Source organism: Erpetoichthys calabaricus, chromosome 4 (genome assembly GCF_900747795.2).
Source record: "Erpetoichthys calabaricus chromosome 4, fErpCal1.3, whole genome shotgun sequence".
Taxonomy (NCBI): domain Eukaryota; kingdom Metazoa; phylum Chordata; class Cladistia; order Polypteriformes; family Polypteridae; genus Erpetoichthys; species Erpetoichthys calabaricus.
Window position 1 is genome coordinate 259,953,730 of NC_041397.2, and position 16,972 is coordinate 259,970,701.

The 16,972-nt window shown below is 40.0% G+C and overlaps 1 protein-coding gene across 3 annotated transcripts in view; it reads left to right on the plus strand.

Moving 5' to 3' along the window:
• Positions 1-16,715, plus strand: part of setd4 (SET domain containing 4) — a 58,859-nt gene extending 42,144 nt beyond the window's left edge. For 2 of the 3 annotated variants that reach the window (XM_051926284.1, XM_051926285.1), the window contains 2 exons: positions 10,155-10,278; positions 16,219-16,715. In XM_051926284.1, coding sequence (XP_051782244.1) covers positions 10,155-10,278; positions 16,219-16,341 — 247 coding nt within the window. In that variant the 3' untranslated portion in view covers positions 16,342-16,715. The remainder of the gene's footprint in view (positions 1-10,154; positions 10,279-16,218) is intronic. The other variant, XM_028800696.2, reaches the window with a different exon arrangement.
• Positions 16,716-16,972: the final 257 nt, after the last annotated feature.

Here is a 16,972-nt window from a genome sequence, read left to right on the forward strand (position 1 = left end):
GAAAACAATCTACGATATAAAAGCCTTACATTGCACAGACTAACAAGCCATAAAATTAAATAAGGTCTGAGATTGGCAATGATTGGTTTCTAATTAAGCAATTGGGTTGAATGAAAACCTGTAGCCACTGCGGCTCACCAGGACCGACATTGCCTACCCCTGTTTTACATCTTATTGCTAATAAGGAGCAATTAAAACACTGAATGCAGCAGTTCAAGATTGAAACAAGCAATCAAGGTTGGAGAACCCCAACAAGCGAGACCACCAAAATGAAGCATCAAAATGTCACTCAAGCAATATGTGCTTCATCAGCAATAACCGAGTTCTCGCCAAGGAACTGAGCTGGAACAAAAACCCGCACACACTGTGGCACTCCATGACCGACGCCGCCTACCCCTGGTCCAGCACACACATACAGGTTACATTGGCATCTTGACAGAGATGTAAACTGAGAGAAAGGTAATAAAGTCAAATAGAGCTAAAAGCCTTCCTGAACAGATGAGTTTTGAGTTGTTTTTTAAAGGAATTCATGGAGTCAGCTGACCTGATTAATTTTGGTAGGTCATTCCAGAGTCTGGGCGCTATACAGCTGAAGGCCCTGTCACCCATGGAGTGTAGATTAGTGAGGGGCACAACAAGATTACCAGAATCAGAGGACCTTAGTAGGCGGGCAGGCACATAGTGATGGAGGAGGTCACTGATGTAGTTTGGTGCGAGGTTATTTAAAGCTTTGTAGGTTATTAGTAGGATTTTATATTCGATTCTGTAGGACACAGGGAGCCAGTGAAGACGGAGCAGGATCGGTGTGATGTGCTCGCTGCTGCTGGTTCGAGTAAGGACTATTGCAGCTGAGTTTTGAATAAGCTGGAGCTGTGATATAAGATTAGAAGGGGCACCTGCCAGTAGGGAATTACAATAATCGATGCGGGATGTGATAAAAGCATGGACAAGTTTCTCAGCATTAGAGAAGGAGAGGAAGGAGCGAACACGGGATATGTTACGGAGGTGAAAGTAAGAAAGTTTCTTAATGTGATTTATGTGGGTGGAATAAGTGAGGGAGGAATCAAAAATGACACCAAGATTTTTTACAGTAGAGGCAGGTCTGATGAGATCACTGCCAAGATGGACTGGGAAGGAGCTCATTTTATTAAGTTGCATTTTAGTGCCAATTTGCAGGAGTTCAGTTTTATTGCAATTTAATTTTAAAGAGTTCTGCTCCATCCAGGTTTTAATTTCACTAAGGAAGGTTGTGAGCTGAGAAAGCTCTGATGAAGTTCCACTTTTAACATTGAAGTAGAGCTGGGTATCATCTGCATAAAAATGATAACCCAATCCATAACTACGGATAATATGGCCAAGGGGAAGCATATAAATACAGAAAAGCAGAGGACCAAGGACAGAGCCCTGAGGGACTCCTTGTGTGACTGGCACGGAGTTGGATCTGCTGTTGCCAAGACTAACAAACTCTTGCCTATCACTCAGATAGGACTTGAACCACTGGAGGGCAGTGCCAGAGATACCCAGCATGTTCTCCATTCTGGACAGTAGGATGTCATGTCTGACTGTGTCAAATGCTGCACTGAGGTCTAACAGAATTAATATGCTGGTTTGTCCAGAGTCTGCTGCCATAAGCAAATCATTGGTTACCCGTAGCAGAGCAGTTTCACAGCTGTGCCGCGCCCTGAATCCAGACTGAAAGGGTTCCATCAAATTATTAGAGGTTAGGTAATTGGTGAGTTGGGAAGCTACAACACGCTCAAGAACTTTTGACAGGAAAGGTAAGTGGGAAATAGGCCGAAAATTGTTAAGATTGTCAGCATCAAGGCCAGACTTTTTTAACATTGGGGTTACAGAAGCAATTTTAAAAGTGAGTGGCACGGAGCCAGTGTCAAGGGATGAGTTTATTATTGTTGTAACAGTCGGGATTATGGCATGAAGGCAGGATTTAAGTAGTGTGGTGGGGATGGGGTCCAGTACACAAGTAGTCGGCCTCATCTTACAAAGCAGGTTATTAACAAACGCAGAGGTGACTGGTGAGAACTTAGAGAAGGAGCTGGATGGAGTGGGAAAACAGGGAGAGATATAAACAGATGATGTATTTATGTTAGCTGAATTATTTAGATCTTTAATTTTGTTACGGAAAAAGTGGAGGAATTCCTCACAGACTTCAGTAGAAGAGGTAGTTGGACCAGATGCGGGTTCGAGTAGTTTATTAACTACAGAGAACAAAACCCTTGGGTTATCATGGCCACTTTCTATTATTCTGCCATAATGGGTGTTCTTGGCAGAAGTTAGTGCTTCTCTGTAAGCTCTTTGGTGGTCAGAGAAAGCCTGGATGTGCACGGTGAGGCCAGTCTTACGTGACATTCTCTCAAGGCGTCGGCCAGCTGCTTTCATAGATCGCAATTCTGAGTTACTAGGGGGCTCTGCCCCCTGCTCGCTTCGCTCGCCAACCCCTGGTGTTGGGAATGACAAAGAGCGTGATGTATGAATGAGATATAGAATAGTGTGACGGTGTAGATGATGCAAATAGAAAGCAAACAATAAAGTGTGTGGCACAGTGTAAAGGTTTATTTGAAAATTTCTTTGTACACGCCGTTTAAGTGTAAAAGGTAATTCCAGCTCAGAACTTGTAAGGTCATTTAAGATGGTTATTGTTGTGATCAGAGTCAAGTTTGTCAGAGCTTAGAAAGAGTTGTGTCTCTCCAGGAAGTAATGGAATGACCTGGGTATTAATGTTTTCCATATTAATATTTTTTGGACATAATATAGTGCGTTGTGTTAAAAGGGGCATTTGGTCTAATGAGATTGCTGTTCGAAATGTCTCTGTAACTAAGTTGTCGCAGATAAAGGCTTGAGGAATTGTAATAATATGTGGCTGAAGTCCATCTGTATTGGTGAGTGTACCATCTCTCAGTTGTAATAAGCAATTGTTATGATCTGGTTCTGGACATCGTATCTTTTTTACTAACTGTATGTTTTGAAAGTAATGCCAATTGTCTGCGTATTTTAAGGTGCACTGAACAATAGCTGAGTGCATGGCATCTGGAAGAATAGCTAATCACTGTCTAAAATCTCCTCCTCATAAAAGTACCTTTCCTTCAAATCGAATATTATTATTCATAAACGTTTGTAGAAGTTTATGAATGGTGTTGAGTAAGTGACTTCATGCCATTGAACATCATCAATAAACAACATTTTTTCAAGACGGATGTCACGTGCAGTGCCACCGTTAATGTTCATAGTGGATACCGATTTGTAGGATCTAATGTAGTTGATAAAGATTTCACTTTCAGGTACATCGTCAGTTATAAGCCTCTGTAGATATTCAGTATATGAATGTAAAGAAGGCAGTCTAATTTGACCCTTTTGACAACAACGTGTAAATGTATAACTTGTATTTCCAGTTGTTTCTTCAGGGAAGTGAACTGAATGACAATGATTGCAAATGACATTCATTAATCCGAATGAATTTTACTGGTGTATGTTTTTCTTGTGCCGTTTGAGAGGCGCGTTATTGCATGTGTAGTATTTGGGACGTGTTGTTTTGGAGCTGTAATCGATTTGCCTGTGCTGTGTGAGAAGCCCGTTGTAGCCTTCGCTGCCATTAACGTATGTCTGAGACGGGAGGTGTTTCGTTTTGAATCCGTGCCTGTTGCGATGCAGCACTTTGATTGATAGTTTGCGTAATGTGGATCTAGGATGTAGATTTGTGCATATTTGCGTTGTTGATTTGTTTCAGGGTGCACTGTTCCAATGCGATGCAGTATTTGTGCACATATGCGAAAGTAGTATGGGCCATTGCCTTTTGGTGGCCTGATATTTACTCCGGTAGATGCAAAAGCAAATGAACCATTGTAGGATCTAATGCAGTTCATAAAGTTTTTACTTTTAGGTACATCGTTAGTTAGAAGCTTTAGTTGAGCTTTGCGTTTTTGGAGTCGAGACATTTTTTCTTTTAGAAATATGGATAAGTAATAAGGAGAATTGCACTCACTGTTAATATGGTGCCTTTTCTGCAGTTGAACGGTTAATAGTGCTTTATTGTAAGGAGATCCACCAATGCTGACACCTATGCTGTCTAGTGTGAAGGTGTTGATGTTCACTTTAGAATATGTGGCTTTGGGTGTCACTTCTTATGGATGTGGGTGTGTGTGTGTGGGGGGGGAGGGGGTGGCTGAGGATTGTTGTCGCGCGACCGTCTTCTTTCTTTTTGTGTTCCTGTGTCTTGTTGAATCCCTCTTTGTGTGTGTCCCGTCCCTCGCTTGTAGGGTCTGTGGGGTGGTTTTGTGTTCTTTTTTTTGTGTTCCATGGGCTTGTTGAATCCCCCTCTTGGTGTGTGTCCCGTCCGGTGCCTGTGGGGGGGGGGGGGGGGGGGGGGTGCCTTGCTGTTGTGCGCGAGCCTCTTTTTTTTTTTTTTGGGTCTAGTTTCGTGTGCAATGTGTTTCGTGCTTTGCTTGCGTTTGAATACTTTTTTATGTGCCGTTTCCTTTTTTCGGTGCTCTTTGCGCCTCATTTCTCAATTTTTCCTGTGCTCACTCCTTTTTTCTGTGGTCTTGTCCGCCTCTCGCGGCCCTCATCCGCCTCTCTCGCCCTCTTCTATCCGCCTTTCTCGGCTCCTCAGCCGACCCTCGCGGACTCTTTTTGCGCCTGCGCAGTACGTCTTTTTGCAGCTACGGCCCATTGCCGGATGTGCCTGCGTCCATCATCCGGTTTTCCTGTGCTCACTCCTTTTTTCTGTGGTCTTGTCCGCCTCTCGCAGCCCCTCATCCGCCTCTCTCGCCCTCTTCTATCCGCCTTTCTCGGCTCCTCAGCCGACCCTCGCGGACTCTTTTTGCACCTGCGCAGTACGTCTTTTTGCAGCTACGGCCCATTGCCGGATGTGCCTGCGTCCATCATCCGGTTTAGCATTCTCGGTTAGTAATATGGATACCAAGGAGCTGAGCGCTTAAAGGAAACCTCCTTATGTTTTAAAGGAGCTGTTTTATCTAATGCTGAGTGAAGGGCTGAGTTATAGTGGTCAACAAAACTATCTAGTGTTGGTGGAATAGGTGCAGACAGTAAAAGATCAGAAATGGATCCAGAAAGGATAGAGGGACAGATATTTTTAAGGTTTCTGTAAGAAATTTGTCGTTTACAGGTAAGAGGTGGGATAGGTAATGAGACAGTGAAAAATACTGCTTTATGGTCAGAGAGTCCCAAATCAGTGCTGTAAATGTTGGCAACAGATAGTCCAGAAGTGCAGATCAGGTCCAATATATGACCGCCAGAATGGGTTGGAAAATCAACATGATGTGTCAAGTCAAAACAGTCCAGTACGGACAGGAATTCATTTCTCAGTTTAGATGTAGTAATGTCAATATGGATGTTGAAATCACCAAGAAGCATAATTCTCTGAGAGTAAGAGCTTAGGTGGGTCAAAAGTTCAATCAGATCGGATAAGAAGGATGCATTGTATTTTGGGGGACGATAGAGAACAATGAGTGAGACAGGACCTGATTCCGTTATTAGTTTAAGAGCCAGGCACTCAAAAGACAATGGGCAGTCAATTGGGATTCTTTTAATGTTTAAGTCTGCTCTGACAATTACTGCAAGCCCACCACCTTGTCTTGAGCTGCGAGGCTCTGTGTGGAAAGTGAAACCAATTGGAGTCGCCTCTGTGAGAGACGCAAATTCATTCGGTTTTTGCCAAGTCTCCGTTAAACACAGAATATCAAGTTTGGTGTCAGTGATGAGTTCTGACAGCACCAATGCTTTGCCATTAAGAGACCTCGAGTTAAACAGTGCAATGTTAGTTAATGAGGCTTCTTTCTGCACAGAGCCGCAATCAGGGTTTATTTCCACATAATGCAAATTTGGCACACCGACAATTCTATTTCCAGGGTAATGAGAAGGACGGCGTATTCCTGAGCAAATGCTGCCGGTGGTCTTTTCATTCGCAGCCCGGCGGTGGCGGCGACCTGACCCGCGATGTATATATTTCGGGCGCTGCAAAATACCGGCGTCCTTTAGGATGTTGCAGTCAGACCATTTGCTCTGGACAAACTGTTTAATAAGAAAGAGTTTGTCATGAGAGTATTTTAGCATGATACTGGGCAATACTTATCTGAATAGCAGTGGAGAAGCAGCACAGCACAGCGGAACCGGTAGGACAGGCGGGTGTGGTAGAGTAGGTGAGCGGCGATAGTAAAGCTGCAGAAAGCATAGCATGAGGAGGTAGCAGGAGTTGGAGGTTCCAATACACAGCCACAAACTGTAACACTTGGTAATTTCAGGCGTGATCGCCCCGGAGCCAAAAGCCAGATTAGTATGAATATCAGATCAGTTCCCAGTCGTAGAGTATTGTAGGATGAAACGGGAGCAGATCAGCAAAGCGAATTTAATATAATCACGGAGACAGATCATCCCAAGGTCCTAGATTGCCAGGCACAAAGAAATGCTTGTAGGTTCTCGTCCCGTGATCCACAGACTCAGCTGTTCCCAGTCAAAGTAAAGTCCATAAAATCTGTAAATATAAGCCAAATCCATACAATTCGAGTCAGCTGTATCCACGAACTATACGTACAATAAAAGAAATAAAACAAACGTAAGAAAGTGTAGAATTAGGCGAATTTTGCGAAAAGTGTTGTTTACAGGGAGGAGCGGCAACAACATGCGTGCGCCAGCGTCCCCTCACCTGAAAGAACGTTGTTGACACCTGTGTTTAAATACAGCCAAAAAATCCCAGCATGTAGTAGAAAGTACAGCAAAGAAACCTTCTGGGAGTTCCATTTTTATACGATTTGGAATTTGTACGGTTAAATGTGACTACAGTTACAACCCGAGGGTTTGTACTTTTATCCCTGTTGATAACATATGAAAAAAATATTACAAGAAACTTGTTATCCATGTAAAAACTTGTAACTACTCATTTTTAATATAGGTGAAAGTGATATGACACTATTATTTGATATTTTTACATCAAATAAGCTGAAATTGTGATAGGTGTGTGTCCACTGTATTTGTCTGCAAAGTCCCATAAATCACAAATGTGTTATTGCAGTTTTGATTACTGAATGTTGATTATGTTTAAATCAGGCAACATAGCAAAACATTTCCTCCGGGTACTTCGGTTTCCTCCCACAGTCCAAAGACATGCAGGTTAGGTGCATTGGCGATCCTAAATTGTCCCTAGTGTGTGCTTGGGGTGTGTGTGTCCCGCAGTGGGCGGGTGCCTTGCCCGTGGATTTGTTCCTGCCTTGCACCCTGTGTTGGCTGGGATTGGCACCAGCAGACCCCCGTGACCCTGTAGTTAGGATATAGTGGGTTAGACGATGACTGACTGACTGACTGACTGACACAGTAAAACATTTCATCTCTTTTTTTTGAAGAGCAAAACATAAGTCAGAGTGTTGAGATAACGCCTTACAGCTCCTCAGGCACCCTTGTTTTTGCCCCAGAATACTTAAAAGTTGTATATTTGCTGTAGTAGCAGATGGTTTTCCACAACAGTTTTGGCTTAGCAAGCAAGGCCCTGATTTTGGATGTTGGATTGTCCCCATTCACTAAAGTGTGACCACATTTTGAGACTGAATAGCTTTTTTTTTTTTTTGTAAAGTAAAACTGAACAAAGGACATAATTCATTTGTGAATCACCAAGGGTTGAATTTCATTGGAATGGTATGTTAGCTCAGTGGATAAAACGAATGCCTCAAAACTCCTGCTTTTTGTTTAAATCACAGAACAGGCCCTGTCTCTATGGAGGTTTTGTTCTTGTACCCCAAAGATGTGAGCAGTTGGAATTAGCCCCGTGTGAGTTAGGATGTACTGGCATGTTATCCAGGACTGGTTGCTGCCTTGTGCTTGATTTTGGAAGGATAAACCTAGCAGCTCTGAACTGGATTAGGCAGGTTTGATAATAGATGAAGGGGCAAGTGGATGACTCTTACTGAACTACTAAGCATGTATAAATTGTAGGTTGCAGAGATTGTGCAAGTTAACTGCATCAAACTATTTTGTGAAAAACTGCACCATTACCAACGTGCATATATACAGTATGTGTTCTGGGGCTCTCTAGGTGTCAAAACCAAATGGAAAACTGACACCAAAATCATTACAAAATTGTTGCACACTAATGAAGCTGCTAGGATGTGTTCTTACTCGAACTAAAAACAAGGTGCAAACAGAGAAACTGATTAATGGATACATACAGATTTAATTAAGCACAACAGAACAAAACAGAAAAATCAAGTGGACCTGTTAACTGTAGTAAAGGTCATGTAAAATTTTCACTTCGAGTATTGTGTAATATTTGTCATAGACCGTTATTTTATGTCTTCTGGATTACTATGTTAATAGAAAAAGGCATATTTTGGAGTTGCAAATATTCCTTTTGCAAAAACTGAAGCAGTACAATAAAATACTTGCATGTCCTTAAAGAATGAAACAGTAATAGACCCCTTCCCAGTTTAAAAAATGTGACATCTTTGCAAGCATAAAGCCCAGTGTTTGATGAAGCAAATCTAACAAACAGATGCGGATTGTCAATGACATAAAGTGGAGATTAAACCGAAGTGATAATCTGAAACCGAAACAGCTGTGTAGGAGGAATAAATCTGGGCAAGGGACACCGTACAGAAGAGGCGAGGTTGTGATGCATCCAAAACAAAAACAAATGGTGATACATTCTGATAATATACAGTACATTAGTAATGAAGTGACACATACCAACCAGCAGCAGAAGCACAGCATAGACCTCTACGGAGAGAAGGAATCACTGTATCTGGGGGATTGTGTTTAACAAGTCTTGTATTTTTTGATTAATCGTAAAAATTAGATTTCTTCAGCTTTGACAGACTTAGGGTTTAAAACCAACAGAGTATTAAAAAAAATGTGAAATGCTAGAATAATGATGGTAATGTATTCATTTTTGTGAACTTGTGATGAGCTATGTAGGGATACAAATAAACTGAGTAAATAGAGCATGTACATGTAACTTTACTTATATGTTTCCATGGTCTCACTTAGTGTAAATGGCAATCATTAACTGATTTTCACAACCACAACTTCAGTGTTGGTATTTATCTGCCATCCAGACATATGCCAGAAAAACATGATCTGTCAAGTCAAGAGAGAATTTTGATAAATCAGGATTACATAAAATGTGTTAATAGACGCATGCCACTTTTTTCAAAATCATTGTGGCTTAGTAATTGGTGATGCATGAAATATGCCAAGGTATAATAAAAATGCTATTTGTGTGCATCCATTTATCCATTTTCTCAATCTGCTTTTCCAGTTCAGGGTCACAGGGCACTAATGTCTAGCTAACTTGTCATCATCAAGCAGTGGCAGAGCTTGTTTATGTACAGGAATTTAATTTGATTTTTCTTATTCAATTGCTATGTTTTTTTGTAAGTAAATAGACCTCTAAGTTTAAAATTCACATGGTGTACAAGGCATATATTTTTAATCAGGCTCACTTAGTACAATTCAGGGCCACAAGGGACTGAGGCAGCACTGACAGAATGGCAGAAAACAATCTTATAAAGGCTTTGCAAGAAAAATGTCTTGTGGAATATACACCCAGCAATTTAAGATGGCTATCCATCACTTCCCAAATCTGTTTAAACCAGTTCATCTAAACGTGTTTTGCTTACACACTGTCTTGATTGTACCTTGCTATTTCTTCAAGGTGTAGTTTTAAAGCATGAGTTAAGTAAATGTTTTGGTGCCTTGTTATTGAATGCAATGAAAGCATTTAGAATCATAAAATTTTGAAATATTAATGTGTCCTGAACCTAATGGCTTTATTAAGTTAAAATAAAAATATGCCAAAGAAAACTTTTGTTACCATATTTTTTGGAGTTGTAATGCAGATAACTTTGTAATAGGACTTGCAATGAAATGCACTTCAAGAAATAAAGATTTACTCACATAAGTGAAAAATTCAACTTCTTAACAGTCATAAAAAACAGCAAATTTGGTACAATGTTGTTTAGAGCTTATCAACACTTTTGATTGGTTACAGAAGTCTTCAGATTTGGAAAGTGAGGTGTAGTCCTTTGTTGTAATCTGCTCCTTCTGTTGTGTGATGTATGATTGAGCTAACTTCATTTACTGCTTTGCCCAGCCCTGTATTGACTTCTTTTTCCACTGAATTGTGTTACTTACAGTTCCACCTGGAAGCAGGTTCTGCTTGGAGGCCCAGTTTCCGTTGAAAATGAGAGAATGAGCTTCAGGCTGGCACAGTCTGTTTGTAACTATCTGCTGCATGCAAACAATAAGAGTTTGCAGAAAGTAAGTAGAAATGACGGACTACATAAATCTGGTGAGAATGTCTGGGTTTGAATTGGGTGAAGGTTAATTGTAAGGTGTGATTTCTCCCTCCTGATAAAACTTTTAAACTCAAGTAAAATACCATGGTATAACATCCCATCGATACATACACACAGTCACTGGTGTACACTTACACAAATAATAACTGGATAACTGGTAATGTAAGGGACTTTTACTTCCACATTTGCTAATCATTAACTCCTAAATGCAGCTTTGTGCCATCCAGTTTAAATTTCCCAGTGGATCGTGTCATACACAGGCCTTTAAAATTATTGAAATCATTTTATGTAGTTATGCAGTTGACAGCCATTGGTTTTAAGGTATTCTTTCTAGATGAATGTTTTTTTTTGATAGAAATGAACACTTAGAAATAAAAACAAAAAGAGAACCTAAGCGAAAAAATAAAAACTGGAGGTTTTGATTAGCTATTGTTGATTATGGGAGTGGAGCAGTGCAGGAGGAAGGTGAGCCAAGGTGAAAAGGTTTATGTTAAGCCTCTGGGGGGTATTTTTCGTACGTCGCTTAAATCATCCGAGATCAGGTGCCTCATCTTGGATAAGTTAATGCCAGTGAAACTCATCCAGTTTTTTCAAACTGGATTTTTCAAATGCAGCCGTGTATTAGATTAGTCGAGCTGGATCTAATCATACGAGATGAATGCGTGCGCCCGTGCTGAGTGAAAAGCCCATATATATTGAGTCTAGAAAACATGATCAGCAAGTCTCTGATAGGCTGTAACAAAATGACGAAAGAACGGGCGCATTTTTTTTTTTTCACATGCGCGGCGCAAGACCTTTTTTTCGAAGGGCATGAAGAATTTCAAGATTTAATATGCACAAGGGGTAACACTGCAAAAGCAGCCCAGACCAGAAAAGACAGCTGGCAAAAAGTGGCCGACAAATTAAACGCTAAGTAGTGTGCATTGTACTTACTGAATGCAGCATTTCATTTCCTATGTGTCAGATTAATTATTATTTATTATGTCATAATTCCAGATCAAACGTGAGCACAAGGAGAACATGGGAACAGGTTAAAGTGAAGTACAAGAATATACTTCAAACTAGTAAATATTGGTATATAACTATTTAAAGAATTGTTGACATAAATAATCATATATAATATAAAAAACATTAATCTTAAAGCTAATAAGAAGGCAGACAAGCAAAAAACAGGTGGAGGTCCATGCGGTCCAGACCTAACCCCTGCAGAAGAGTTGGCTCTCCAGCAAAATGCCCATCGCCCTGTTTCTGAGGGCATTCCAGGGGGAAGCTCCTCCTCAGAACCAGTGGCAGCATGCAGTGGTCACTTCATTTCAGGTAAAGGATGGTCATTGCATATATTTGTCCTCCATGTGTGCCATAGGTATGTTCCATATAGCCCTCTTTTTTGTTGGGTCAGTTTCAGGGAATATCATATCCCTTGAACCTGTGTCTGACCAACGAGATATTGACGAAGGTCAAATATTTGATAAAGACACTGTGTCTGATTATGCATCAGGAGGAGAGGTACATTTTCTAAATAATGTTTGATCAAACTCCACTCTGATCAGTCCCATGTGCCCCAATCACATTTTGAAATCCTGGTAATGAGAATGTTAGGCTGATTGTGAGATTCTTTATGGAACTGTGGGTGTTTTTGCCTGTGTAATACCTACCTGCAATGGCATGAAACGCCTCTTTTATTGTCTGCACACGCAGGTGTCCAGGAAACACAATGAAAACCCAAAGGAAATATTTCAGAGCCAAACAGACTTTACGAATTGCCTGGCAAACTGCACTTTTAGTTAGATTTTCCGCATCGCCTACAGTATATAAAAAGTGTGCCGCTTGCAAAAAACCTCAAAGCAATGCATACTGTCTGTGTGGTTGTGAGAGCCCGACTTCGCCGAGTTTGACTTCGAATATAAGGTGCTAATAAATCTTTGAGGTACAATATTCCCCCTCGGCTAAAGCGGTATCTTTCGAAAAGAATTTCCTCCGGGAGCAATAAAGGATCTTGCCGATCGCGCAAAACCCTCTCTATATGAAATTCTCTTTGTATAATTTGTGCACCAATATCATTTGGTTGCTCATTCATGAACGGCGAAGCCATGACTGGATGACTTCCACGCACCGTCACTGATCACGTGTGTAAACTAATCCTTGTTTACGTAGAACAAACCTGCTCCGAGCAGGTTTGAGGATTAGGATGTGTTGCTATGACAACACTTCCAGCAAGAGTTTCGAAAAACTGACAGATCCAGGATCAGGCCAAATCGTCAACAATTACATCCGGCTAAACGAGTAATCCACATACGAAAAATACCCCCCTGGTCTTTTGCTTGCAAGAGAGAGTAGTCATCCTTGATATTTGATTATTTCCGAAACAGATGTGCCTGTAGAATTAGAATGCCTATAATTGTATGAACCTTTCTGCTGGTAAAAGTCAGTCTTCACCTGTATACCCCTTTAAAGATCAGGAAGAAAAAACACTACAGCTACAAGTTTAGTGTAGTGAGAATGTTTAAGAACAACTGGTAAAGTGCCTGCATAGACAGACAGCCCTTTATTTGTCCCAAGGGGAAATTTAGCTTTTACAGAAGCTCAAGAATTATGCGAAACAACAACCCCCCTCAAATACACACAAGTATTACAAATAAAAAAACCTCTCGACTTGGCTAATGTGAAGAGAGCAGCCCCAGTGAGGCATTGTGCCGGCGTATTGCCGTTGCTATAAAGGACCCCCAGTAGCGTTTCTTGCAACACTTTTGTTGAATAACTTGTTGATTAAAACTACTCAGAGTTTCAGTAAATCTTCAAGCAAAAACAATTTAACACAACATTCCCTGGATACAAACCATAAACCTTATTTTATAAGTATTCATTCACATTATGTTAATCCATGTTTTTTCAGCCCTGTTCAAGCACCTCACAGACTGCTGGCTGTCATTTTAAACAGATTATTTAAACTGCTGTAGTTAATTGTACTCTATTTTAATCTGATGGCTTCTTTATTCTATAAGAAGATCTATGTAAGAGATCCTTATGCACGTAGGCCTTGGAAATCTTTGGATTTGTTTTAACCAAATTATTTATAGACCACAATTTTGTTTACATTTTTCCTGCCTGCACGTCCCACTTTTAAAATTTCCTCGCAAATATCTTGTATACTACTAAAATAAACTACAGGTAAATATGTCTGTTACACTTCACTTAAAGTATATCACCATTCATCACTGGGCTAAAGTGTTTCAAATGTATACTTTTATATAACCAGTGAAACTGTGTTAGTAACCTTGGTATGTCCAACTGTACAATGTACATGTCTCTCTTCATGTACATTATGTGTCATGCCATTGAGTAAAAACTTAAATGCTTTAGAATAAATAAATTAAGGTTGACTGTGATAGGTCTAATTAGCAGGATTGTGGGTATTAGGCATTGATTAATATTATTGTATCATGACCAGCAGGTGTATAAAATATTGAAGACATGAAAGAAGCTTAACAAATATTAAACAATAATTAGTTATTTAATACAATATTTATTAATCCCAAATCCTGCTTTCCTTTAGTAAGTCAAAACGTCCATTCCAAGGCACGCCAAGTGCTACTGCAGAGCAGCAAGAACAGAAAGAAGACCAGTAATAACTGAAAAACATTAAAAGGAAATATGAACAGTCTGAGCACCTCTAACAACATGTACAAAACGCTTTTGTAGTCAACCCTCCTTTAAGTATTGTTTTTTTGTTGAGTGCAGTTTTGTTAATTAAAATATGCCATATTTGTAATAGCACATGGAGCTTATCACAAAGACACAGAGCAGAGACAAATTAAACTAAGCAAGAGAAAATGAAAAACAACAAATCCAAATATGAAATAGAAGAGACTCAAAATACACTGTACACTTTGCTCTTCCCAAAAGTAGGTAGAACTCAGGGTTTGCCACCTGTTAAAGATCTGAGGCGCTCGGTTTTGCTTCTTGCTTAGTGCACATTCACTGCCTCCTTCGCTTTAATCTGTCTGACATGTGGATGGCACATAATTACATCTAGACGAATAGTTACTGCACAGCTGGTACATTCCCATGAAACGTGTTGATGCGACTTTGTAAATTTCCAGATTGACTTTTCTAGAATACTCACTTGAGCTCACTTCACACTTGACCTTGATGCTTCTCGTTAAATTTTATTGCCATAGTCTGCATTTATGAAAAGAGCTACCAAATATGGAGGCTCATGGGGGCTTACTGTATATCCCACCTTTATGGGAAAAACTAACAAAATACTTACAATAAAAATTAAAGAGAAAATTCAACAAAATGGTTCTGTCATAGTCTCAATCTGAATACAGATGACCCCCCGGTTACACTCCTGGACCACCCATGAATTGTGAAAAACCGCAAATTTTGGATATCGTCAGAAAAAGGCTTATTTTCATAGTTTAAACCCTAAATATGCCCCCAAAACACTTCAATTTCATTTCAAACTCAGCCTCAGCTTAATACATTACCCTAAAAAAAATGTAAAGGTAAACCCGTCAACTGTACAGTACTGTACTGCTATGTCTCCCTCTCTATGTGCTAGAATGTAAAATACAGATGTTAACCTTATATGTACTGTAATTAAGGCAAGTGTGTTTTCTTTGGTATAAGTAGGGTAAATACAGTACATAATAATTTAATTTAATAAAAATACAGTAAAATGTACCAGTACTCGCCAATAATGAATGATATTGATTGAGGATGATGAATTAGCTGTGCAGTACGATGAAGTTATGTAATGAAGACAATGACTGCACAGCAAAGCAGAGGATTTACAGCTCCTCGGGTGGTTACTGAGGCATAACTTTTTAGTTCCAGGAGCAAATTCAGTAGTTCAACCTTCTCCTGGCGCTTAGGTTCATTGCCAGAAGCCTCAGAAGGTGCAGGGCATTTGGGTGGCATCTTAGGGCTTTAAGAAGAACAAAACGAAAAACACAAGAACGCTCAGCGAAACACTCGAGATAGCTACACGCGGTAAACTGTTATGATACAGGAATGCTGGGCTGCATCTGCCGGAGATGCATCACAGAGCAGCAGCCAATCAGCAGCAAGGAGAAATGAATAACGCTCTCAGATTGGCTACTTTCACAATCGCAAGCTGCCTTTTCCTCTACGGTTGCTTTGTGTTCTCTCTGCGGTACAGTATTGCCATGAAAAAAGCCATAAAAAAATTGTGGAGGATATTTGCGGTTTCCGCTAACAATTATTAGTTAGGTTTTAAGGAAAAATCCACAAACAACTCAGGCCGCGAACTCTGAACTGTGACTTTACGGTGGTCTACTGTCGTTTGGTGTCCATCCCTAACATCTTAAAAGGTTATGAATATAAACCTAATGGGGAAAAACAGTCACAACTTGTAGGATCCACCACACTATGCCCTGAAAAAATAAACAAAATTCTGTGGGATATGTCCTTGCAAAAATGATAAAATCCTGGCAGTTTAACTAATAGTGAGAGCAAAGGTGGAAATGCTTATGTTTTATTATATTTTTATATACCACAAGGTAAATAGTTTGTCACACAGTGCGTATGACAGCAGTCACCAACATAACTGCATAGCCTCACATGTTTGGATTATCAGATAGCTGCATTTGTGCTCCAGGCTGCCCAGAATTGGATGATGAGGGGCCATTAATGGATGGTTTGATAAATATTTGTAGTACTGAATCAAGGCAAACCTTTAAAACGTCCCGCGTACCATGATTAAGCAAGTTACATGAAGTTAACAAAAGACATTCATTTTATTCACATCACATTATTCTCTGCACAAATGTAGCTCCCTTTTGCTTTTAACAATATTTGCTTTGTTATCTCTTAAATTTAAAAATTACAGTTTTATGATGATTTTGGTAAATGGTTATATGTTCTATCATCTGTTTAGATTGATCTTATGAGGCTTCACAATAGAGGCGATCTGAAAGAACAATTGGATCTGATTCAGCATTTACGGGAAGAGGAACTGCATCTCCTCAAATACTCAGCAGAAATGTTAACAACTCAGTGACAATCAGTGACTCTGCGGCCAAGAAGAAAAATACCTGCTTGTCTTCTGCCAGCGTGTCTGTATGCTGAATGTAAGCCGCTTTTTCCCCATGTGCAATGCTTTCTGATTTACTGTTAAGATACTTGAAGCAGTAAAACCCAGTACTCTACTGTGTGCTTTAAAAGTGGCTTTATACGTTAAGGAGTTGGAGGGCCAGTTTTTAATGGGAGGTAGACTACTTTGGCAGCCTAGATAATTTTAAGGTATTAACTGCTTTTGCAGGACCTTAGAAGGACGAGGGATTCTATTTTTTACAAAAAGAGTAATTTTTTAACTTTCACTCAAGTAACATGATCACTGTTTGAAATGTATTAAAAAAAACTAAAGCAAGAACATTGACTTTTTCATAACTGTTGAGTAAGGTTGGTGTGCTCTGGTGAATTCTCAGATGGTGTTTGCCATTCCAGAAACTTAATTAATGTCTGCTCTTCATTCAAGACTGCCATCTTGTTTCTCCATTGACGTTTTGTCTGTTTAAGAATATTCTTCATGGACAAACATCCAGAAACTCTTCATCTAACTGCAATCAAAACCGGGCACAACTCTCAGGGCTCAGCCCAGCAGGTATTGTAACACTCACCGCGTTTTACAT